At 44.8% G+C, this 25,682-nt stretch overlaps 1 protein-coding gene across 23 annotated transcripts in view; it reads left to right on the top strand.

Annotated features, from left to right (window-relative positions):
- The window catches only part of RPTOR (regulatory associated protein of MTOR complex 1), a 404,605-nt gene that overhangs the window by 173,714 nt on the left and 205,209 nt on the right, over positions 1–25,682 (top strand). For all 23 annotated transcript variants that reach the window (XR_011523252.1, XR_011523251.1, XM_008514448.2 and 20 more), the window contains 2 exons: positions 946–1,092; positions 19,722–19,897. Coding sequence is in view for 21 of the 23 variants with exons in the window: in XM_008514448.2 (XP_008512670.1) it covers positions 946–1,092; positions 19,722–19,897 (323 nt within the window). In the remaining 2 variants the exon portion in view is untranslated. The remainder of the gene's footprint in view (positions 1–945; positions 1,093–19,721; positions 19,898–25,682) is intronic.

The raw sequence follows: 25,682 nt of genomic DNA, 5'->3' as shown, positions 1-25,682 counted from the left end.
GGCCCAGCTGCTGGGAAATGCAGTGCCCTTTACTGTCAGTGCGCAGCATTGATTTCTGCCACTTTCACCACTTTGACTTGCGGTGCAGCGGAGGGTAAATAAGTGACAGCCTTCTATGTCAAGAACTACTTGAAAATGTTACCTTTGAGTGAGGATTTTAATCGTTTCTCTGGTGAGATGAGGACGTGCTTTTCTACATTTATCAGTAATCACAGGAGTATTTTCGAGTGCTGAACAGTATAGTGAGTCCAGAAAAATATTTTGCTCCGTGAATTCGTGTTAATAGGTGATTGTTCTGTGATTTGAAAAAAAATTACAAGGCCAAATCCACTTGTACCCCTAAGTGTGATTTTTTTTTAAATCATCTAGAGGATAAAGTTAATAGCTCTGAAATGAAAGGGACGATGAGGCAAACGTCAATTTGAGGACCTGACCAACTCTTCAGAGCTCATCTCCTTTGTGAGCGAGGCACATGTTATGTTACGTGAGCACAGAGAAGTCACTGAGTAAAACGGTGCGCAGGCAGTGGTGCACGTAGCACGCACGTCCTTAGGTCATAAGAGAAAGCTATGGTTTGGGGTGAGCGGGTGGGAGAGGAGGAGTAAAGAATGAAGGTCTCTGGTAGGATACATGGAGGGTCATCTCACAGTGGGAATGAGCTGTGTTCCCAGCAGACAGCGGGCCACTGAACCAGGTGGCAACTGCAGAGGAGTCCGGGGCCAGGGATGGAGCTGTGACAGCCGTCCAGCACTCCCACTGCTGCGTGAAACAGCGTATGGGCTGATGGTGGAGGAGCTTGGTGTGCTGTCACTTATGGTGTGTAGAGACGATAGCTCAAGAACTCTCTCCACGGCCACGCCCACTGTGTTGTCCCTTCCTTGGCATGCTGGTTAGCAAGCAGAGTTCTCGAGGTGTAAGTCACACTGTGCGCTGTTTGTTTTCCAGAACTACACTCAGTACATCCCTCTGTCTATATATGACCTGCAGACGTGGATGGGCAGCCCGTCGATATTTGTCTACGACTGCTCCAATGCCGGCCTTATCGTCAAGTCCTTCAAGCAGTTTGCCCTGCAGAGGGAGCAGGAGTTGGAGGTGAGGCACTCGAATGCCCCGGGATTGGGGCTGAGTCTTTGTTTTGTTTTCTCTGGGATGGTGTGGTGGGGTGGGGTGCAGTGGGGTGGGTGTTGGGCTCCAGGTGCTGCTTCCCTTCATTCTTTGAGTGGAGAATTGCACAGGTGTATTCCATGACAAAGAACTTGGGAGGTCCTCGGTACAAGCTTGTAGGCTCATATATACATCTCATTTTACTCAGTGTCTTTTTTAATCTGAACATTAATTAAGTGGTAACATTAACAGAGTTGATTTATGCTCCACTGGTCTCTACCTCTGAGATAAATGTTAAAATAAAGCAGACACATTCATTTTAGGAGAAATGGACCCACATCTGGGCACAGTCTGCAGTTCCACTAGCACTTTGTTATTGCCTCAATTCTATTTTCTTTTGTGTTAAAAAACAAACAAAAACCCACTAAGCTAAATACAGAAAATAAACCAGAACAGCTGCCATTGGTGGCTTCCGTTGAAAGAGCTGGAAAGCCAGTGCAGTGCTCTGATCGTGAAGAGACATTTTACTTGGTTGTTTTAATTAATATTTGATGTTTGAAAAAACAGTGAATTCTAAAGAGAAATCGAAGAGGTAGTTTCAATTAAGAGGCCTCCATCCTGTGGCCTACACGAAAGTGTGAGAATAAAATATTCTGCAGCCTCGAGGGAGTCATGAATTCTGATTGGTTACAGTGCAGGAAACTCTCAATTCAGGAGCAAAAATGGTCCAGAGTACATGTATCCTCAAGCCTTTTTGGGTCTATCCAATTTTAATGTATTGTTATGTTTTTTCACATTTCATCGGAGGATATTGCTGTCATACAGTTTAATGTTTCATATTTATAAATTAAGCCCTTACGCAGAACATTGCATAAGAGTGACTGATAAATAAAATGCCCTTTATCCTTGAAAATGGAACCAAGTGCCACAGTTATTATTTTTGCATTCTATAAAAAGAGAAGGGGAAGATTAAGTTTTGTATCATCAAATTTTTGCCTTGCTTTTGGGCATTTCATCTAGGTTTAACCAAGGGATAGGTTATCTGATGAGCACTAAAAAAATCAAAGCGGCGAGAGATAATTTGCTTTTTCTCGCATCGTCATAAATATTGCAAAAAAATTTTTTTTTACATTTATAATATGTAAATAAAAATGCCAAAGAATTCTGCCTGGTTTTTATACCCAATTTATGAGCTTCGGGTGGTTAAGAAAGACCAATACATCAGCCTTAGTTAATTAAAACATGTTAAATATGGCCTCTCTCCACCCCTTTCAGCAGAAAGCAAGCATTTCTCTCTCTTGCATGAGACTAAATGTTTTCTTTGCAGCACTTTGAGTATCTGCTCTGTCAGTCCTGTATGTATTCTCTGTGTGTTGCCAAGGATTAATCAGCCTAAGAAACTGTTCATTTCATCAAGTGCAACGAAAAAGATTTCCATGCATCTTTTTTGGGAAAAAAAATGTTTAATTGACTAATGCCTCATGGAAGAGAGCAAATGAAAAGTATGTTATCTGAAGTGGCAAAGAGACGGCAATGCAAAGTTCTACCATATGTTCTATAATTAGCTCTGACTTTTATCTTCAGTCCTTTTTTTAATTACGTGTAGATAAGTCTTATGTTTTTCCAATACACTTACTGTTATTGGCTATTGTTCAGTTTGGTCTCTTGCATAAACAGCGGAAATTAAAAAGATAAAATTGGCTCTTAGCATGTATCTTAATGTTCACGTTAGTCATTTTATTATCTGCTGTAGAAATAGCAGTCCTATATGGCCTCTTAGGTTTATTCTTTTAAAAAATTATTTCCCTCTTACACTTGACCAAATTCTTTGTAAATTTACAATACATTTTAGCACTTTTATTGGTAAATGATAACATGTGAACTGAAAGAAATTGGCAGATAAAGTGGTTTGTGCCAGTGTTTAAACAATAAAGAGGGTAAAAAGTGATTAAATATAATGCAGGAAGATGGTTCCTTGGACCAGAAAGCCTCCGAGTAATAAACATGGACACAAGTCTGCGCGACATAAATTTTAAGGATGATTATCGGCTTCGTGTTCTTGGTCACACAGCACTGTGCTGGGACCGGGAGGGTTCCTTGCTGTGGACGCCCATCTCACAGGACCATTGCAGGCGAGGCTGAGGACGGCCTCTGGAGAGCGCAGTGCAAACGACCACACACAACTCAAACGTCCTTCTAGCCAGGACACGCGCGTCCGTCACTCCGCCGTCTTCTACGTTTTTATTTGTCGTATTGCTTTTTTCATTGTCATATTGCTTTGTAATTTGTAAATTAAGGAAAATCTTCCAATCTTTCTGCTTTCAACATTCTTTTTAAAATAAGTATTTTTATTTTTACGAAATTAGTATGCCATGATTTTAAAAATCAAATATTAGAGAGGACTTATAATGAATGAAATAGTTCCTGGCCTGACTCCTCCCCGGTCAAGACTGCTACTGATGGAAACCTCCTTTAACTGTTCATGTTTCTAGTTCCTCCACTGAGTACCTCTACACGTGTAAATAATATGCTTATACTACCACTCCTTGATTCCTGAATTTTAGGTTACCTATGGCCTTTCTGTCGTCATACAAACCAAAAACAGAGATGCCATTAGTAAATTGTATTTAAAGAATTGGAGAAACTATATAGAACATTGACAGTAAAGACACGTTACATGGTAGTTTTAAGTTGTATTTGGTGTTTGCGTTAAACAGTGAATTCTAAAGGGAAATTGAAGGCGGGGCACTAAATGGCCTCTCCCCATTTCCCCACTGCCACGTAGTTATATCTCTCTGTCTGGATTCTCTAGACTTTGTAACCTTTGCAATTTTAAATATGCTTTTATCTCTAGTTTCATCAGTGATCAGTAGTATCTTTTGGTTTTTAGGCTCTTAGCTTCCTTAGACTTTCTTTTGCCTCTTGACCTTTGAAACTCTGTCATCTGCACTTTTACTTTATGATTATCTTCTGTTCTCTGACCATAATTAAGCCCCCATGCTTTGTATCTGGGTTGATTCTAAAAAATAACAAACAGTAAAGCTCAATTCCCTGATTATGACCATGCAAATATTGTTCATTGAATGGCTAAGTAGGGTGCTGTGACTTGCGTTTTAATAACCGTTTTTGTTTGTTTCTTTGATTTTCTTGGAAATTTTCTCTTTTCTTCTTGACTTAGATGTTTAACGTTTCTTCAGTCCCCAAATTCACAAGGATAGCATCAAATCTCAGAAAATGCCCTTTCCCCAAAGTGTCTTCCTCCCCAGCTCTCCACTGCCACATCCAGGTGATTGTTTTAAGCAGGCCTGCTCTGTAGCCGTCATCCTGGGATTTCCCTTATGGCTCTCCTGGATGCATCCACTATGTTCTAGATCCCATCTCCTCCTCTTTCTTGATTGTCTCCTTTGTTCTGCCTGGGCAAATCTGCAAGTAACAACCTAAGAAAGGATGTATGGGAGTAATCTTTCTCAGACCTTAGATGTTTGCATTTGGAATGCTTTCAGCTGTAAGTAATGAAAAATCTCACTATAGGTTTTTAAACAAATAACAGTTTGTCTTTTTCACTAAGCTCTCTGAGGCAAATGATTTAATTATTCAGCAATGCCATCAGGGACCCAGGCTGTTTTTATCTTCCCACTCTGGCTTCCTTAGCCGGTTGATGTTTTATCTTGATGGTTACAGTGCGCCCACCATGGCTCCAGGCATTTCATCTGTCTTTGAGGCAGGAAGAGGTGTGGAAAGGCGGTGCCAGCACATCTGTCTCTCTTACTAGGAAAGCAGAGCTGACTTCCCCTCTATCTCATGTATTGGAGCAGGGCCATGTGGCCACCCACCTGTAGTGGGGAATGGGTATCGGACTATCTGATGACGAGTGTCAGCCACGTTGCGTGTCTGAAATGTCTTCATTCTATCCACATGCATTATTGACAGTTTGGGAATGGAATTTTAGGCTGTTTCCACTAAGCAATATCACTGTTGCTTCTTGCAGTGGATGAGTAGATGTACTTGAAAAGTCTGCCCGCTGGCCTTGTGTAACTCTAACCAGGAATCCAGGGGTACAACTACTTACATTCAGACATAAGCCATAGAAGGATATTTATATTCATGATATACAACATATATGTTGAATGAGTTGGAGAGAGAGAAAGAAAAAGATTTTTGAAACAGCTTTTATCTTGGACATTAAATCTTTGGTCTGTAAAAAGAAAGGATGACTAAATCTCAAACACATTCTCTTTGAAACAGTCTTTATGAAGTTGTATCCATCACTTCTGCTTCTGGTGGCTATTTCCCACAGGCAGTTACAGCTCTTCACTGAAGACAGCAGTCAAGCATGGTGGCGAACCTAGGCAATCTCTCTCTTTTTGTTTGGAAGCAAGTGAGCAACTTGATGTCTAGTGGGAGGAACAATAGTGCCTTTTCTTTTACAGAGACAGAGTGGCTGGACCGTGCCCCAGGAACACTTGCTCCTGAACATAACCATCCTCCCAGGCGGAGGACTGGAGCACAGACAGTGTCTTGGTGGGCGCCATGGCAGTAGCCTGAGAGTTCCTCCTGCAGAATCGTTGCCACGTTTTAGGAATAGGCTCTGATGGCAGTTCAACCGTCACCCCGGTGGCATGATTCTCTTACTACTTGTTGCCCTTTGCAAAGCTTTTCTCATGATGCTTCCAAGTAAATCATGTTTTTAGCTGACATTCTCTAAACACTATTGTGTGATCCACTCCTCTTAACTCTAGCAGTACCATCCAGCAGCACAGAAACCTGTCAAACGGACACTCGTTTTCATAGCAAGAAACAAACTTGGTTCTGTGGCATCACTGAATCCACAATGACTTACAACTCTATTTTCTATTTTGAAATCTTGTATTTGAACTGATATATAATACATTATCCTCATGTACCCATTGCTGTGACTAAACTTTATGTCAGATATTTAAACTAAGTAATTCTGACAAAAATGACTAACACCAGAATCTTCAGGTTTCTTTAAAAAAAAGGTTAAATGTGCATCCCATGGAACTAAAGAATTCATATTTTGAAATCTTACAGTTCCTTTGCTAGTGCTGTAGACAGCACATTGCATGGGTGTCCGTGGAATTTGCAGCAGAAGTCAACTCTGTGTTAAAAAGGTTAATATTTGTAGTGTTATGATGTCTGTCTGGGATTTCTGAATTCCACAGGGTAATTCTGAGGTTATCTATAGGAAGGTATCTGTCTTGCTCACTGTTTACTAAATGGAATTTTCGGGTGTGAGTTTATCCCCGTGGACTTGCAGTTGTTGGGATGTTTGTCTCTAGCTTGGGGGTCCACGGTGCTGATTTTACAGGAGCTCAAGGCTTGTCCATCTGTATCTTTCACACTATAATTGTTTTCATACCTCCCATTCTTTTCCTTCTTTAACTTTGTAGTTGTCATTTGTAGGTGGTAGGGAAATGAGAAGTCTATCCTGTGATAACTTTATTCTTTTTCTCCTTTAATTTTTAAATGAGATGATTTGTGGATTTTTAAAAGGTATTCTTCTCTTTTCTAAGTCATCTCCATTTCCTCCAGTATAAATTTTTCTCTTATGATTTATTTGGATTGTTCTCTTTTATACCGGAGACTTAGGACGATTCTTTGTTGTGTCTCATATTTAAGAATGAAGAGAAACTCCCCACTGTTGCCGCGTGTCCGTGGTGGGAACTGTCACCAGACGGAAGGCAGCTGGGGAGCTGGCTGCACACAGGGCGCCCAGAGGCACGGTGCAGAGGGCCTTATTTTACTGGGATGCTGACAACTGCACCAGCTAACTTAGTTTTCCTCAGATACACCAGTAACTCTTGAGAGAAGCAAACGCCCGAGTGCTGTCTGGGGAGGCGGTGGTGGGCAGCTGCAGGAGACCTGGCTTCAGGCGCACAGGTGAGCAGTGGTCTGTGCGGGTGACAGATCTTCAGGCGCACAGGGGAGCAGTGGTCTGTGCGGGTGACAGATCTTCAGGCGCAGCAGGGGAGCAGTGGTCTGTGCGGGTGACAGAGCTTCAGGCGCACAGGGGAGCAGTGGTCTGTGCGGGTGACAGATCTTCAGGCGCACAGGGGAGCAGTGGTCTGTGCGGGTGACAGATCTTCAGGCGCACAGGTGAGCAGTGGTCTGTGCGGGTGACAGATCTTCAGGCGCACAGGTGAGCAGTGGCTGTGCGGGTGACAGAGCTAGGGCACAGGTGAGCAGTGGTCTGTGCGGGCGACAGATCTTCAGGCGCACAGGTGAGCAGTGGTCTGTGCGGGTGACAGATCTTCAGGCGCACAGGTGAGCAGTGGCCTGTGCGGGTGACAGATCTTCAGGCGCACAAGGTGAGCAGTGGTCTGTGCGGGTGACAGATCTTCAGGCGCACAGGTGAGCAGTGGTCTGTGCGGGTGACAGATCTTCAGGCGCACAGGGGAGCAGTGGTCTGTGCGGGTGACAGATCTTCAGGCGCACAGGGGAGCAGTGGTCTGTGCGGGTGACAGAGCTTCAGGCGCACAGGGGAGCAGTGGTCTGTGCGGGTGACAGAGCTTCAGGCGCACAGGGGAGCAGTGGTCTGTGCGGGTGACAGATCTTCAGGCGCACAGGGGAGCAGTGGTCTGTGCGGGTGACAGATCTTCAGGCGCACAGGTGAGCAGTGGTCTGTGCGGGTGACAGATCTTCAGGCGCACAGGTGAGCAGTGGTCTGTGCGGGCGACAGATCTTCAGGCGCACAGGTGAGCAGTGGTCTGTGCGGGCGACAGATCTTCAGGCGCACAGGTGAGCAGTGGTCTGTGCGGGTGACAGATCTTCAGGCGCACAGGTGAGCAGTGGTCTGTCCGGGTGACAGATCTTCAGGCGCACAGGGGAGCAGTGGTCTGTGCGGGTGACAGATCTTCAGGCGCACAGGTGAGCAGTGGTCTGTGCGGGTGACAGATCTTCAGGCGCACAGGTGAGCAGTGGTCTGTGCGGGTGACAGATCTTCAGGCGCACAGGTGAGCAGTGGTCTGTGCGGGTGACAGATCTTCAGGCGCACAGGGGAGCAGTGGTCTGTGCGGGTGACAGATCTTCAGGCGCACAGGTGAGCAGTGGTCTGTGCGGGTGACAGATCTTCAGGCGCACAGGGGAGCAGTGGTCTGTGCGGGTGACAGATCTTCAGGCGCACAGGGGAGCAGTGGTCTGTGCGGGTGACAGATCTTCAGGCGCACAGGTGAGCAGTGGTCTGTGCGGGCGACAGATCTTCAGGCGCACAGGTGAGCAGTGGTCTGTGCGGGCGACAGATCTTCAGGCGCACAGGTGAGCAGTGGTCTGTGCGGGCGACAGATCTTCAGGCGCACAGGTGAGCAGTGGTCTGTGCGGGCGACAGATCTTCAGGCGCACAGGGGAGCAGTGGTCTGTGCGGGTGACAGAGCTTCAGGCGCACAGGTGAGCAGTGGTCTGTGCGGGTGACAGATCTTCAGGCGCACAGGGGAGCAGTGGTCTGTGCGGGTGACAGATCTTCAGGCGCACAGGTGAGCAGTGGTCTGTGCGGGTGACAGATCTTCAGGCGCACAGGGGAGCAGTGGTCTGTGCGGGTGACAGATCTTCAGGCGCACAGGGGAGCAGTGGTCTGTGCGGGTGACAGATCTTCAGGCGCACAGGGGAGCAGTGGTCTGTGCGGGTGACAGAGCTTCAGGCGCACAGGTGAGCAGTGGTCTGTGCGGGTGACAGATCTTCAGGCGCACAGGGGAGCAGTGGTCTGTGCGGGTGACAGAGCTTCAGGCGCACAGGTGAGCAGTGGTCTGTGCGGGTGACAGAGCTTCAGGCGCACAGGTGAGCAGTGGTCTGTGCGGGTGACAGATCTTCAGGCGCACAGGGGAGCAGTGGTCTGTGCGGGTGACAGATCTTCAGGCGCACAGGGGAGCAGTGGTCTGTGCGGGTGACAGATCTTCAGGCGCACAGGGGAGCAGTGGTCTGTGCGGGTGACAGAGCTTCAGGCGCACAGGTGAGCAGTGGTCTGTGCGGGTGACAGATCTTCAGGCGCACAGGGGAGCAGTGGTCTGTGCGGGTGACAGAGCTTCAGGCGCACAGGTGAGCAGTGGTCTGTGCGGGTGACAGATCTTCAGGCGCACAGGTGAGCAGTGGTCTGTGCGGGTGACAGATCTTCAGGCGCACAGGTGAGCAGTGGTCTGTGCGGGCGACAGATCTTCAGGCGCACAGGGGAGCAGTGGTCTGTGCGGGTGACAGAGCTTCAGGCGCACAGGGGAGCAGTGGTCTGTGCGGGTGACAGATCTTCAGGCGCACAGGGGAGCAGTGGTCTGTGCGGGTGACAGAGCTTCAGGCGCACAGGTGAGCAGTGGTCTGTGCGGGTGACAGATCTTCAGGCGGCCCCGTTCCTGCCTGTGCCGCTCGAGGCCTGGCTGGTGCACCGCCTTCCCCTCCTGCTGCTCTGCACACTCTCGGGACAGTTTCTCACCCTCTTTTTAATAGAGGCTGGCCAAGTTCTCCCCTCCGTACCATACACTTTATGTATAGTAAGCTGTGAGAATTCATAAGAGCGAAGGCTTTCAAAACAATATTGTTTTGAGAAACAATATTGTTTTGAGGAAACATAGTGTAGTTGAAACACACTCTCTCTCTCACACACACACACACACACACACACAGGAAACACCAGAAGAGAGTCGCATTTGTATTTGAGAAGAAATCCTACCATTTCAACTGTTTATAGGAGAGTGGGGGGATTAATCTCAAACAACTACGGCAGAAACTCCTTTAATTGGGACCCACACAGCTACCTCCACTGTGCCTGGCTGGGGAGAATAAAGCCATTAGGCAAATAAAGAATCCAGTGGGGACGGCTGGTCCTCAAGTGCTCTGGTGAGCTGATTTGCTAATCAGAAAATAGGCAGGGCGTGGAAGAGCAGTGGTGAGAGAAGGAGCCTCCAGAAGACCAGGGCCTTTCCTGCAAGTGAGAGCTGGGAGGAGAAGGGCAGCACGGGGTGGAAGGGCAGCCCTGGGGAGGCACCAGCAGAGTGCGGAACAGAGCACAGGTCCCACGGCAGGGCCTCTGGGCACTACTCCCTGTCACTCATGTGACGTTTTCTAGTCTGTAGCGTGTTTGTACATTTTATCCATCGTCAGCCAGTGCCATGGAATGGCACACAATCAGTCTCCGAGCTCTTTGCTGCCTCTGTGCACCTGTGCACCATCCCTTCTGCAGTTTGTTTGGGAAGATTGAGTTCTCTTCTCTTGGTGCCTTTTACCATTCCTAGTTCCCTAATTTGAAGGCTTTGGGAGAAAGAAAAATGATTTCTCTGCATAAAAAATTTAGGAACCCTCACGGCTGATGGTATTAACTGAAATCCACAGACAAGCAAAGTGTCATTAGTACACTCAACTTTCAAGGGGTAAATAAAATTCTACTTTCTTCATAGACGCAGAGCCTGAAATCTTCCTCAGCTGGCCTCATATAGCAAGTTTTTACACAATTAATTTGACAATTATATGTTATCTTGAAGTATCTGTTCTGTTGGGGTTGTCAGCTGTAATTTAAATCTATTACATAAACCTGTCAACATGCCTCTCATATGAAGTAGATGCTCAGGAGATATTTACAGATTTAGTCTGATAAGTAAATATATATCTGAATAAACTACCTTTGTTTTTTCAGACGTGTCTGTGATTCAGTGAATATGTTTGATTTTTGATTGGTTTGTATGAGATGTGAAAAAAAATTATTAGTCCAAATCCATGATATAATATACTGTTTGCAGCCATCATGAAATTGAGAACTTATCCAAAGTTAAGTCTTAGAGTTTAATCCTTTTTTCCAATATCATCTGTTTTAAAATATGCCAGAGGGGCCAGCCCGGTGGCGCAGTGGTTAAGTGTGCACGTTCCGCTTCTTGGGAGCCCAGGGTTCGCCGGTTCCGATCCTGGGTGCAGACATGGCACCACTTGGCACGCCATGCTGTGGTAGGCATCCCACATATAAAGTGAGGAAGTTGGGCACGATGTTAGCTCAGGGCCAGGCTTCCTCAGCAAAAAGAGGAGGATTGGCAGTAGTTAGCTCAGGGCTAATCTTCCTCAAAAAAAAAAAAAAAAACCAGAAATTGCTTAATATTCAGGACCACAGATTACGGCCAACACCATAGGATATGTGCAGGACACTGGTTCCCAGCAGGACCCATCTTCTTGGCCCTGCTTGCTATCTACCCACCCAAGCTGAGAGGCTTCAGCCTTCCCCTAAGCTGAAGCTAGAGGATACTGGGGCAATGGCCAGATCTTCTCTCTTAAAGGATCTGTGGTGGCACAGGACACTGGAGCTTCTGGTGGCAACCAGAGAAATGGCTGCCTTAAACTGGTTGAACATGGAGCCTTGGTAGAGGAGGAGGGCCACGGGGAAATTATCACCTGGAGGGGAGGGGTAGCAGGTCAGTGGTTTTCTTAACACTAAGGTCAGAAGCAAGGAAAAGATGCTCATTCTTACTATTTCTCTTCAACTTTGTACAGTAAGACTTAGCCTGTGCAACAAGTCAAGGGAAAGAAAAAGAAAGCATACAGCCTGGAGAAGAAGAAATTAAACTCTCTTTTTTTGCAGATGAAACAATCATCTATGTTGAAATGTCAGTTATAAGGATTGCATTGACATTTATAGGACACTACCCCACAGCAGCAAAATACCTGTGCTTTTCAAGTGTCTGTGGAGCATTCATCAGGGTACATCATATCCTGAGCCATAAAGCAGACCTCAACAAATCTTAATTAACTGAAATCACACAGAGTATGTTCTTTGACCATAGTAGAATCAACTACAAGTCAATAATGGGAAGACAACAGAAAAATCTCAGAAAAAAATTACCACCACATAATTCATGGGTCAGAAGTCTCAAGGGAAATTTAAAAAAATACATTGAACTGAATGAAAATGAATATACAACGTCAGTATTTATAAGATGCAGCTAAAGCAATTGAAAGGTAAATTTACAGCACTAAATCCTTATGCTAGAAAAGAGAAGTATCAAATTAATAATCTAAGTTCCTACCCGCCTTAGTCCTTCGGGGCTATTATAACAAAATGCCACAGACTGAGTGGCTTATAAACAACAGAAATTTATTTCTCACAGTCCTGGAGGCTGGAAAATCCAAGATGAAGGCACCAGCATGGTTGAGTGAGGGCCTTCTTCCTGGTTCACATCCAGCGTCGTCTTGCTGTGTCCTCACATAGTGGAAGGGGACGTGGGAGCTCTCAGGTTTCTTTTATAAGCTCACTACTCTCACTCATGAGGCTCCACCCTCATGACCTAAGCACCTCTCAAAGGCCCCACTATACGTCACCTTTGGGGGTTAGGATTTCAACATATGCATTTGGGGGAAACACAAACACTCAGACCATAGCACTATGTCAAGAAACTAGAAAAGGAGAGCAAAGTAAGCCCAAGTAATCAGAAGAAAGAAAATAATGACTGTAAGAGCAGAGATCATTGAAATTGAAAACAGAAAAACAGTAGAGAAAAACCAATGAAACAAAAAGCTCATGCTCAGAAATAATCCATAAAGTGGATAAATCTCTAGCAAGACTAACAAATAGAGAAGAATCAGGATCCTGCAACCATTAAAAGAATAATAAGGAAATACCATGAACAACTTTACGCTCATAAATTTGACAACTTCAAAGAAATGGAACAATTTCTATAAAACCACAAACTACCAAATCCCAACCAAGATGAAATGGATAATATGAACAATCCTACAAGCACTAAAGAAATTGAGTTTGTAATTTAAAAGTTCCAGCAAAGGAAATCTCCAGGTCCAGAGACTTTCACTGGAGAATTCTACCAAACATTTAAAGAAGAATTAACACCAATTTTACACAATCTCTTCCAGAAAATAGAAGAGGGAGGAAACACTTCCTAATTCATTTTTCGAGGTCATTATTACTGTGATGCCAAAATGGACGCACAGTACAAAATACAAAAACACCACCAAAAACTTCAGACCACTATCTCTCACAAACTTAGATGCAAAAATCCTTAAAAAAAAGAATAGCATATCGGTCCTAGTAATCTATGAAAAGAATTATACTCCACAACTGAGTCGGATTTATTCCAGGTATGCAAGTCTGGCTTAATATTCAAAAAATCGATTAATGTAATTCACCATACCAGTAGAGTAAAGTAGAAAAATTACATGATCATATCAATTGACGCAAAAAAAGCATTTGACAAAATCCAGCACCCTCTCGGAATAAAAAAAACTCAGAAACTAGGGATAGAAGGGAACTTATTCTCCTTATAAAGAGCATCTATAATAAAAAAATATAGCCATCATCATGCTTGATGATAAAAGACTGAGTTTTCCCCCCTAAGATTAGGTCCAAGGTTAGGATGTCCATTCTCACTATTCTTATTCAACATAGTACTGCAAGTTCTAGCCAGTGCAATAAGGCAAGAAAAGGACATTGTCAGTCACTAGGGAAATGACTCAAAAACACAGTGAGGTGCATTTCACATCCTCTAAGATGGCTAGAATAAAAAAGATGGATAATTACGAGTGTTGACGAGGATGTGGAGGAATCGGAAGCTTCACACACTACTGGTGCAGATGTAAAATGGTGCAGCCACTGTGGAAAACAGTCTGGCAATTCCTCAGATAAACTTAGGGTTACTGTATGACACAGCAGTTCCACTCCTAGGTTTGTACCCAAGAGAATTGAAAGCACGTGTTCACACAAAAACTTGTACACAGATGTTCATAGCAAGCATTATTCATAATAACCAAAAAATGGAAATTCTCTTCTTGATGTAAAAGTTTGCAGAATTTTTAAGTATCTACTTTTTTTTAGTTGCTGAGTAAGAGTAATTGGGGAGTATAATTTAGTTATTATTTCTCATTAAGCATCTTCCCTGAGTTATAGAATGATTCTAGAGCATTTTAGAAACTGTTCAATTCCTAACAGCTAAATGGCTTTAAAACAGTGGCTGGTCCATTTGTGCAAACTATCAGGGTAATTGTGACAAACTATTGCTATAAAGGGTTAGCTGCCCTTTGAAGGGCAACGTTGAAGGCTTTCTTGGTATCATTACAAGTCTTCATCCAACAAAAGGGAGTCCTCCTCTCTTGGCCTAGATTCCATAGCCACAAGCAATAAGTACCACTTGGTTTTTAAATTATTATTGAATATCAGATATATATATATATAATTATATAAACTATCTATAAAAAAGTCCTACTTTGTATCTGCTGATTTTAGTACAGTGTCTGTCACATGATAGATGCTCCATTAATACCTTTGAAATGAGCTGGGTGAGCAGTACACTGGTTTCTTTACATCTTAGTCTCTCTCGGAACTTTGCAAAAATGTCCGTTGTAAGTAGGTGTTATTGACTTGAGAATAAAAGTTGCTTTAAGTTAGAACTGGAATTATTACCAAGTAGTTGTTATTTTCAGAAATTCACTTGTTGAAGACGCCTCAAATTGTCAGTGCCGTTATCTCTTTATAAAGATGTCTCTTGTGTATATATGTATATGTGGGAAAGCAGCAGCACAAGGTCAAAGTTTTATTTAGAAGATGAGAAATGCAGGCGCTCCCCCTGCGACCCCAGCAGCAGTGCTTTCTGGAGCGAGTGGCTCGCAGGCCTTGAGTGAGCTGCCTGGCCAGGCTTCTCCTGAGCTGAGTGTGTGAGCTCCATTACCCACACGTGTGGAAGATGTAGCAGATGTCTTTTTTGGGTCTGATTGCTGTGCATCGCATCTGAAGATTTTTCTAAATCTTTCCCATATCCCTCAGAGACTCTAGTGAGCTTTTAAAGATGAAAATCTTCCTGGTGTTTGAGTCTCTAGATTCCCCAGGAGAAAGCTCTTTGGGTAACACTGTATCTCGGATGTGTCCTTCAGGATGAGTGATGGCTCCCAGCTGGAACAGTGCACTTCCACACCTGGGTGCCTTGTGAAAGTTCTGTGACTCACTAGTAGTTAGCCTCACTCGCAGATTCTTTCCAAAGAATAATTGCAATTAAAAGGTCAACATCATAGATAAATACAAAACCAAAATAATGTATGGGAAATAACTCATCCTTTAAAATAGATTTTTTTTGTGTTTCTGGGTTAGCAAGCCTGAAAAATAATGATTCATTGGTGGAATCGTTTGCCTTGAACGTCATTTTTTTTTTAAATGTTACTGATTCTAATTACTCTAGATCAGAGCTCTCATGTGCCTTCTGTGCACCCAGAGGTGAGGTGGGAAAGAAGGAATTAAACTTGACAGAGTGCTTCCTGCTGAACAGGTGCCGACAGAAGCATACTTCAGATCATCTGCAGCCAGACTGGATGCCTTCTTTGTTTAGACTCCAGCGGACTGCAAGGGGCTTATTAAGTAGTTAGGGTTTCTGTCAACCACATTTTGAATTGGGAAATTTAGATTCTCATAGACATATTTGGGATAAAGACAGTTCTACATCTACCTGTTTCATTTCCTTGTTCAGCATTCATGGAGTGCCTCCTATGTCCCAGGTACTTTGCTAGGCTTTGGGCCAAATGCTAGTGGACCGCGAGGTGCAGACTGAGGCAGTCATAACACAGACGTACTGAGTAAACTCGCTACCTAACAGTTCCACGTGGCTGTGTCGGGACTGTGGCAGCATCACCTTCAGCCGACAGCACACAGACTTCTTGATACCTAAGGAAGTTCTCTTAAAACCCACCGAGTTCCCACGTGGCTGCCTGTGCATGAGGAACCCACTCCTCTCACCTCCCGGTAGGGGGCTATGTTCTAAAACTGACCTGGGAGAAAGGTGGCCTTGGTGTGACAAACTGCTTCACTTCTTGAGAAGGGTTAGATTTCAGAAGCTCAGTAGAAAACAGTAGCAAAGACAGAAGAGCTGCCGCGTTGAGAGATTGTGGCAAGAGGATCTGTTCGGTGCTCAGCTCGGTTAGAAAGTAACTTTAACGTGGAAGCAAATTAGAAACAGAAAAGTTAAAACTAGTAAACCACACTGATATTTCAGATATGAAAATACGTGTCTCTTTGAAAAGGAAAATGAGAATATTGAATCTGGTTTTTACATAAATGTCTGTTTCTTTCTGCTTAAAGCTGTTTCCTTTAATCATCTGTCAGCCGTTCTTTTACTTCTGTGCCCAGTGGCAGTGGTGCTCATGAGAAGAATGTAAGTCTGCTGTCTCCCAGACAGACATCCCAAATGCTCCATCTCACAGTTGAGGACTGACGCTTCATTCCCCCGAGGTTTGCACGCTCCCGTGTCTTCTCTCCGCCCGCAGCCCCTCTCCCCGGCCAGGGGAGAGCGCCCTCTCAGAAGGCACGTGGGGCGGAGAGCGGCACGCCGCAGCCCCCCCGGGCCCATCAGCGGAGGCCGGTGTGGGGCAGCTCTGACACATCTGCAGCCTCTGCGATCTTCCTGCGTGACTCAGGGCTGACGAGCTGCAGAGCCACCTCGCACCCGGCCCAGTCATCTTCTTGGCGGGGCTGTCACAGCAGACCTAGAAGCTGATTTCCTGTGTGGAGCAGGTTGCTGCGCTGGTGCTATCTCAGCTCAGAGAGCAGGAGCCGAGGGGAGGATTTTAAATGTGATTCTGCCTTCTCTTTTCTCTAAAAAACCCACTCTGGGCATGGTTGAATAATGTGAATGTACTTACTGCTACTGAACCGTACACTTAAAATGGTTAAAATGGTAAATTTTATGTTACGTATATTTTATCACAATAGAAAAAACCCAGTCCTCTAAAAATTTCATTTTTTATTAAAAAGTTTGTTTTATTTATTATTAAGTATACTAAAGTTTAATTTGTATTCTGAGTTTAATGGTCCTGTGGTAGAATGAGTTAATAATAAATAATAATAATAAATATATAAAAATATAAATTATATATAATATATAAATAAAATATAATAAAACTACAGCCTTTACTACCTTCCTTTTGAGAAATTTGAGATATTAAAAACAAAGTTTTATCAGCAATGATAATTACAGCGCTTTTCGTGTCATAAGCAATGTGTCAGGTATATATGAGTGAGTGTAGCTTTATGTGTATTTTAATGTAAAAAGTGCTGAGAGTGCTGTTGGGAAAGTACCCACAGGGTGCTCATGTTTGGTCATAGGTGCTTGGCATAGATTGAGGCGGGTCCGGATGGGATGGTGGAGTGAAAAATGCCCTATAACAGGAGTAGTTTTCCACTCTCTTGGCCCACATACTGACTGAGTGGCTGACAGTTCACCTCATCTCCTGGGGTTTCTGTTGCCTCATCATAAAAAAACTTTAGAAATGGAAATAAAACTTACCTCGTGGGGATGTTGTATAAAGCAAGTGAAATAGTAAATGAGAGACAGCTTTGAGAAGCATCAACAGCTATGCAAACGGAGGAGTAAAACCAAGACACATAAACATTCTTTTCAAGTCAGGAAAAAATTGGTAGCTGTTGGTGGTTAAAAATTATGCCTTCCTGACCCCTTCTGCTGTCTTCACTGCTCATCGTGTAGAATGTCCGGCACCTGTTCTTGGTGGAGCTGCTCTGGTCCTCCTGGAAGGAGAGTGGTCTGCCCCTCCGGCACTTAAACCTGGGGAGTTGCTTATGTAGCAAATAATTTAGAGGTTCTGGAGGTGGAATAATCCACATTCTGTAACATGATTCTCCAGGTCCTCGTTGCTGAATGGCATGATAAATAAAACTGCATTAAGAGGAGATGTGTTCAGTCATTAAATTTCATCTTGTAGGGTTTGAGCTGGAGCTGTGTTTTGCAAATTCCTGAGCAGGACAGGCTGATGGGTACATTGGGGCCCAGAGGTGAATAGCTTTTCATTCTGAGCAAGTGATGGATATTTGGAGATGAGTGAATGACGGGGTCCTGAAAGTTGTATGAACCTGTAAATGAATATTTTCTGGGTTTTATTTTACATTATTTTAGTGACCTAAATGTTATACTCAAACATCATGATTCAGGGCAACTGAAGAACAGGAAACGCAGATTCTCTCTCCAGCAGCCTGTGTAATCTTCCTGTGTTGTCTGTTCCCTCTCTCGCTGCTGCCTCACCGTCCATCTTCTGTCTCCTCAGCCTTCTCAGCCCCGAGGGAGGTGCCAGTGGCTCCCAATCCTCCCTTCCTCACCTTCCTACACCAAGCCTGATGACTCATCCCGAATCTCCAGCATCGCAGCCCTGCTTCCCCGAGCTGAGCTGAAGGCGCTTTGCTGGGGAACTCTCTCCGACGTTGTGTTCTTCCTTGCTCTTTCCAGGAGCAGGCAGAGCCGTGTGTACACTTATTAAATTTTACTGCCCAAATGCTGTGAGTTCTTGACACCTCATATTTCTGAAAACGGCAGCAAAATCTGTTGTGGATTACCAAAATTGTCACATACGTGCCACATGTGAGGGGAGGGGAATCAAAATCTGCAATGCTAGAGTGACTGTGATTGGTTACATCAGAGTCCTGGCTTTTGTTGAATACTGCTCTTTTTCTTGAAGGCATAGTGAAGCCACATATCTAACAGGCTAGGGATTTTTTTTTTTTTTGAGGAAGATTAGCTCTGAGCTAACATCCACTGCCAATCTTCCTCTTTTTGCTGAGGAAGATTGGCCCTGAGCTAACATCCATGCCCATCTTCCTCTATTTTATATATGGGACGCCTGCCACAGCATGGCTTGATAAGCAGTGCGTAGGTCTGCACCTGGGATCCCAACTGGCAAACCCCAGACCCCCAAAGCAAAATATGCAAACTTAACTGCTACACCACTGGGTCAGCCCCCTAGTGATTTTTTTTTTAAACTTTTGAATGCATTGCATTATTTTTAAAAAAGATTTATACTTTTAATTAGATTTCATTGAGTCAAAAACAAATTTTTTGTGCATTTTCACAGCATATAAGAATTACCTTGGTGCCTTCCTAAAATTCAGTGTGCCTACAACTTCATGTCTGGTACCCTTCCCTTACCAAAAATCTCACTGAAGGATATGTCAAGCAAGTATTACTGTTTCTGCTTTAAAGGGAAATAAAATTTTGTATTAAACAAGCCTTTTTCCCTGGTTACAAAGTTAATGCACATTTGTAGGACATCTAGAGAAATCCGATAAGGAGATGAGAAGATGGCCTCAGCCTTGACTCACTGCAGGCCAGGGGCCCTCTCTGCATCTGCTTTCTGGTCTTTCTGGGGCTGATAGGTCGGCACTCACACTCAGGTTTTGCAGTCTGCTTTTTGGTGGTGATGTTAGTGGTGGTGATGGAGTTCACTTTCTAACCCTGAACGTCATTCCGTGTCAGTAAATACGCCAACATAAAGTTATGCTGGGTTAAAGACCGAATTTTAAAATAAACAGTAAGACACTGTAAGGGCCCTGGAGGGAAATATATGTGGACCTTGGTGTAATCAGAGAGTAAGGAGGGACCTTAACAGGAAAATCATAAAGAATACTGATTTACCGGAGACCACACCTTGTGGCAGCATCAGAGGGACCTTGGTCATGAGACCTCGAAGTTACTCTCCAGGAGAGAGTTCAACAGCGTGCCTCTCTCCAAAGGACTTGGTGGGGATACCAAGAGCCTTAAGCCTCAGTTGACAGACTCTCTCCCTCGGCGTTAGTTCCCTGCTCTCTCTCTCCGGTTGTGCACAACAGCCCAGTCACTCTCCTCCTCGGTGCTCCCCTGCAGGTCGCTGCGATTAACCCGAACCACCCACTGGCGCAGATGCCTCTGCCCCCGTCGATGAAGAACTGCATTCAGCTGGCAGCCTGTGAGGCCAACGAGCTCCTGCCCATGATCCCCGACCTCCCGGCCGACCTGTTCACGTCGTGCCTCACCACTCCCATCAAAATCGCCCTGCGCTGGTAAGTGGTGCCTGCTGTGTCGGCCCAGTGACCCTACTCCTCCAGAGTTTCCCACATTTGGGGTTCCCAAATTACGCGGATCCAAGCAGTCTAGCCAGGTTTTGGACGGAAGCTACAGACACAAACCCAAGATCCTAGGCGGGTGCTTGTTCTTTCCTCTCTGAGTTGAAGCTGCTTCCTCCCTCCTGCATCAGCTGCATGTGCACTCGCTGCCTTTGTTCGTTGTGGGAGTCATTAGATAGCACCAAGATTGGCTGTGCTGGAAACCAGACTTTCTTTTGAAAAAAGAAAAGGCTATCATGAAAGAAAAGTCATTTAATTCCTTGCTTGACTTAAAGTATTAATCTTTCAATTTATCCTTAGCAGTAAAAAAAAAATTATGATTTTTTTCTACCACTCTTCTTTTTAGAAGTGTAGAGCTCTTGCAGATATGAGTGAGGAAGTGTATGGGCTGTTCTGAGACGGTAGAACCTGCATGTGAGACCCTCCATCACTGGCAGAGCTCACAATGGGACATGTGTGCTTCCTGCCTCCAATTCCAATTTTCTCCCGTCCACCATCCTGCCGCTCTTTTAATATCTGCTTCTCCATTTGATGTTTTGCTGAAAAGCTTGTATATAGTAGCTATTATCCAGCTAGTAGATAAATGGACCTCCAGTGAGGTACAAGTGAGAACGGTGCAGCCGTGGAGTGGTAACTGTCCTGGTGGGGGCCCTCTTCTGGGCTGAGGGGGCGGGCACAGCACAAACACACAGACTCTTGGTTCTGTCCCCCACAACTCTGAAGAGACTATGGAGTCACGTGTGGACTCTGACGGCTGACAACACAGGGACCAGCCCCTGGGCAGACCTCTGCGGGTAACTGCAGGCTGGGCAGGGCGGCCTGGGAGTGCCTTGAGCCACTGTGTTGGATGAAAACGTAGACTTGCTGCTTTGCTCTGCAGCAACGTTCCCAATCTACCCAAAAGCCTGGGGTGAGGGTGTAAAGATCCTGGGCTGATGAACAGCTCCCCTCACCATTCACTTCTCTACCCCAGCCCTCCCCAGTCCCAGGGCTGTGGATTACCCCCAAAGAGAGGCCTCTTCCGGTGCAACTTGTCTCTAAGAAGTTAGGGTGGGGAGAGGAGCTGCCTGCAGGGACCAGCAAAGGGCATGATGGACAGCATCCCTCAGCTGCCTGAGTTCATCCCCCTCAGCTCTCACAGACAGGGCCTGACTAGGGCCACTCCCCCTGCACCCCACGAAGCAGAGCTCATGTGGGAAAAGTAGACACCCGGGGACCACAGCTGCCTCAGGAAAGGGCTGAGCTTCGTGGTATATGAGGCAGAGCTGTCATGAGCAAGTACGATGCTCACAATGGGGAGGTGAAGGGAGGAAGACACTAATAGCAAGACGTGAGACCACGAAGTAGGAATAGAAGAAACAACCACGTTGAGATCTGGGAGGAAACCAAGAGCAGGAGGATGGGATTCGTAGCAGGAACGGGGCTGCTGCAGCCTGCATTCATGAGTCAGAGGTGACAGTGAGGTGCTCAGAGAGACAGCAGGAAGGACAGTGACAGAAACAGAAAAGAAAAGCAGCAGCCATGGAGAGAGATGGGAGTCCCCAAGGTGCAGAGAGAAAACGACGATGGCGGAGGTGGAAATACCTGAAGGTAACACACATACATTCCCTAGAATGGGGAAAACGGTGAACGACCTCAGACTGAGAGGGCTCGTGCCCGGCAGGAGGGAATGGGAGGGCTCCGACCCAGCACCTGAGGGTGAGGCCGAAGACATCATGGAAGCCACACTTCCTGAGCTGCCCTCCACCCGCATCTCTCATGTCTCTGTGGCTGCAGCCCTCTGTGAACGCAGGTCTTTTTATTTGTTAATTCATAAGTGAGTTCTTTTTAACTGTCTGCACTCTGATCGCTGTAAGAAAAGGTTTATGGTGCCATTTAACGTGACCCCAGCAAGATCGTTGGTCCAGATGACTCAGGAATTCATTCATTTTATTCATCGTCTAAGAAATAATTTACTAAATACCAACTGTGTACTTAAAACCCATGCTAAGTACTATACAAATGCAAAGAAGCACGTTGCCTTCAAAAATTTATAGTCTAGTTGAGGAGATGAGATGTGGCCTGAAAATTCATCATATAAATGCTTTATGCCAGGCCAAGGAAATCTGAACATTTCAGGCAATACGTGATCAAGGACTAAATGAATTTATGGCACCAATGGCTGTTGTGTTTCCAGAAGACAAAGAACTCCCTGAGGGCCAAGGGGATCAGAGAAAGCTCCTTGGAGGAGACAGAGCTTGGATCTGGGTCCCGGCAGCTGGCTGGGATTTGCCGAGGAGCAGAGCGAGAACCACAGACAGGTGGCGCACAGCCCGAGCAAATGTGCGAAAGCAGGATGTGCACGAGTTTCTGAGAAGAGTGAGTGGGCCGGCCGAATTAGAGAGGAAGATGTCCAAAGGGGTGCAGGGGAGGTCAAAGAGTGGATGGAGACAAGACTGTGCGTTGCTTTGAACGCTGGGCCAAGGACCTTGACTTCTAGGACTGGCAGAGGAGAGTCCCTAAAGGTGTTTATGTGGGCAAACAACTTAAGAATAGTGTTTTAAGACGATAATCCATATAATGTTGGGGAGACCTTGGTCATAATTAGACCTTTATCACAGCAGTGCAGTCATGATCTGGTCAGATGGAAGCAGGAAGTTGGAGATGGCCGAGGGGCCCGTGGGGAAGAGCTCTTGCCAGATGCCCCTTGGACTGTGCCGTGGCACAGGCCTCGTTTCCGCTCATTTTCCCACCTCTCCCTCCGGATTTCCTGCCTTTCCTGCTTCTGTGCACCCCGACTCCGGAATTGATCCTGCATGCCAGCTCTGTTTAGGGACTCTGCCCAGCCCGGGCTGGGTCCTGTATTCGATGGGTCTCTCACAGGGCAGTCACGCAAGTCCCCAGGCAGGTGGGTGCAGGTTATGTACACCTCCAGGAGGTGCAGGGAGGGAGTGAGGAAAGAGGAGGCAAGAAGAGCACGAATGGAGCCCGAAGCGGAACCTGCACCTGCCAGCCCTCTCCGGCCTTCCCCCTCCACACCCTGCTGCCAGCGCCGAGAGTTGAGATGTCTCTCTCCCCGTCTCTCCACCATGAGTCAGGAAGGACTTGGCGCCCCTTCCCTTACAGCCGTGTACCCCTGAAGCTGCTTTCATGTCGGGGCCAGTCAGCCCTCTGATGAGGGCATGGGCTTTCACTCTGCCTGACGTGATGCCTTCTCTGCGTAGCTACCTGGAATCTTTTTTGGAGTTAGGATATAATTAAATTTTTTAAAAGGAAGCCTTTGGTAGGAAGCACAGTGAAAAACAAATCAAACTAATACAGTTACCATAGTTGGACTTTGAAATCAATACAGCACAGTTGCAGATGACGGTCGTCAGATAACCACTGCCTAGGACAATTAAGTGTCCCAGGTGGGTAGGTCTTTTACAATAAACCTCTTTCTGCCATCCTGAGGTACTGAAATTAGATTGAACATAACGCTTTGCTGAGATGTCCTTAATCTGTGAATGGCAGTAAACCATGTTCACTGGAAGAATTGTCAAGTGAAATGTGCACCTTGTAACAGCTGAGTTAAAAACCACCAGCTTTTTTAAAATGGAGAATGGAAACAGTTTGGCAGACAGTACTTATTTGTACCTTTAGTGTTACAGTTTTGTTTTTTCATTTAAAAGAGTCAACTTAATATTTTCCAAATAAAAGTAGAGTATACATTTTTTGTAGAAAATTTACTAAAAAGTGAAAAGAAGAAAAAATTATCCCAGATTTTACCATCTTTACCACAATTACTGTTAACTTTTTGCTGTATTGCCTATTAATCTTTTTTTCTGTGCATATACGTTTTTGCTCTGATGTAATAGCACTGAATTTACAATTTCATATATTTAATCCTTAACATTATAATAAATTTATCCTAGATCATTGGTAACTCTTAGTAAACGTCATTTGTAACAATTGCATAATATTGCACTATATTGATGTTCCGTGTTTTATTTAACCAAAATCCAGGGTTTTAGGATTTAGGATGCAGCTATGTCAAGGTAGGAAAGCTCAGAGTAGCTCTAGAATAGGTGTCCAAAAACTTTTTCTGTAAAGGGCAAGATAGTAAAGTTTAGGTTTTGCGGGCCAAAGGGTCTCAGCTCTGCCCTTGGAGCACGAAAGAGCCCGTAGACAGTATGTAAACAAATGAGTGTGCTGGTGGGCCAGATTTGGCCTGTGGGCCGTAGTTTGTCAACCCCTGTTTTAGAAAATGAACCGAGATTTTAGCTGCAAATGACTGCTGCACCTATCTACTGGTCTGTAAATAACTTAGAAAAAGGTTTTGGTCAGAGATTTGCTTCCTTCCGTCCTTCCTTCCTGTGTGAATAAGAGGATGGTGTTTAACAACCCTCCTCTCATTATGTGAGACACAGTTGCAGAAGCCTGTTATGTGCTTTGTGAACGTAATAGAGCCTTGCTGCACATGTGTAACATGTGTCTGTGTATTTTGGTGGCAAGTCTATTTATGAATCTTATTTGATGATGAAGTAGTTTTTGGAAAATATTGTTTTCTGATTTCTTTTTCACTTTTTGCCTCACTTTTGCTTCACTCTAATTTTTAGAAACTGATAATTTCAATAATTCTGAAATGAGCAGTTACATTACTCTCCATATAAATGATTAACCTTACTCACCATATATATCAATCTAGTGTAAGAATCCAAAATCTGTTTTTATCCTTTGGCTTTTTCTCCTTTTTTGATTGAGTGGCAGAATACCATTTTAAATTTATTACGGGTGTATTTGTATACTACTGAAAATTATAACTCAGTGGAACTCAATTTGCTGTGGGACTTGCTATAAAACAGATGGATGCCTGTTGCAGTGTGCAGCATGCAGTTGTATGTCGATTAATGAAAGTGACAGACGTTATTTTGGATTGAATAGAGGTCAAGAAGCTTGTTTCCTTCCTTTCAATTTAGTTGAGGAATTTCAAGTTGTTTCAATGTTAATGACATAGTATTAATGTTTATTTGTTGGCATGGAGAGTTCCACCCTCGTACTTACCCAGCAAGAGGTGGCAAATGCACAGACTCCCCGCTCGGCAGGTGACGTGTGAAGCTCTTCCTCGTTTATCTGGCCGGGCTGAGCAATGTGCAGTGCTTGTCTCATCTCAGACTCTTGCTGTGACATTTGCTCAGCAGTTTTTCTTGAAGACTCAGCCAATAATCAGTCAGAATTACTTTGGAAACATAAATTCTTGCTGGTTTTTGGTGATGGAGTTAACCATTTGTTCTCTGCAGAGTTTTCTAAAGTATGGCTTCTTTGCTAGAGAAGACTTTCTGCCTACCTTCAATGCTCTGTGTGTTGTGAACTTCTTCAGCTTCTTTTAAACAACTGGATAAAATGGCTGCCTTACTTCTCGTGTTTGAAGGAGAGAAGTTCAGGGAGCCTCCCAGAGAGTGAAGCAATCTAGACATGTTAGTGAATAAAATTGTCTCACCAGTTTACTTTGCAGTAATGTCATGCTGTGTCCGAGGCCTCAGTAGTAGATAGGTTCCATTTGGAATTTATTATATGGTTTTCTTATCTGGAGGTCTTCACGATATGGCCTTGGCCATAAGCTGATCCTGCTGCATAAACTCCAAGATGGCTTCAGGGTAATTTCCAGAGTCTTTCAGGATATGTAATTTGTCATGTGCCTACTCTGAGGAAAATATTTTTTCTCCGCAAACTAGATGATGTACTCTCACTGTTTCAGTCTCTT

The sequence above is a fragment of the Equus przewalskii genome, chromosome 10 (genome assembly GCF_037783145.1).
Source record: "Equus przewalskii isolate Varuska chromosome 10, EquPr2, whole genome shotgun sequence".
Lineage (NCBI taxonomy): Eukaryota > Metazoa > Chordata > Mammalia > Perissodactyla > Equidae > Equus > Equus przewalskii.
This window is presented reverse-complemented; position numbering and strand designations above follow the sequence as displayed.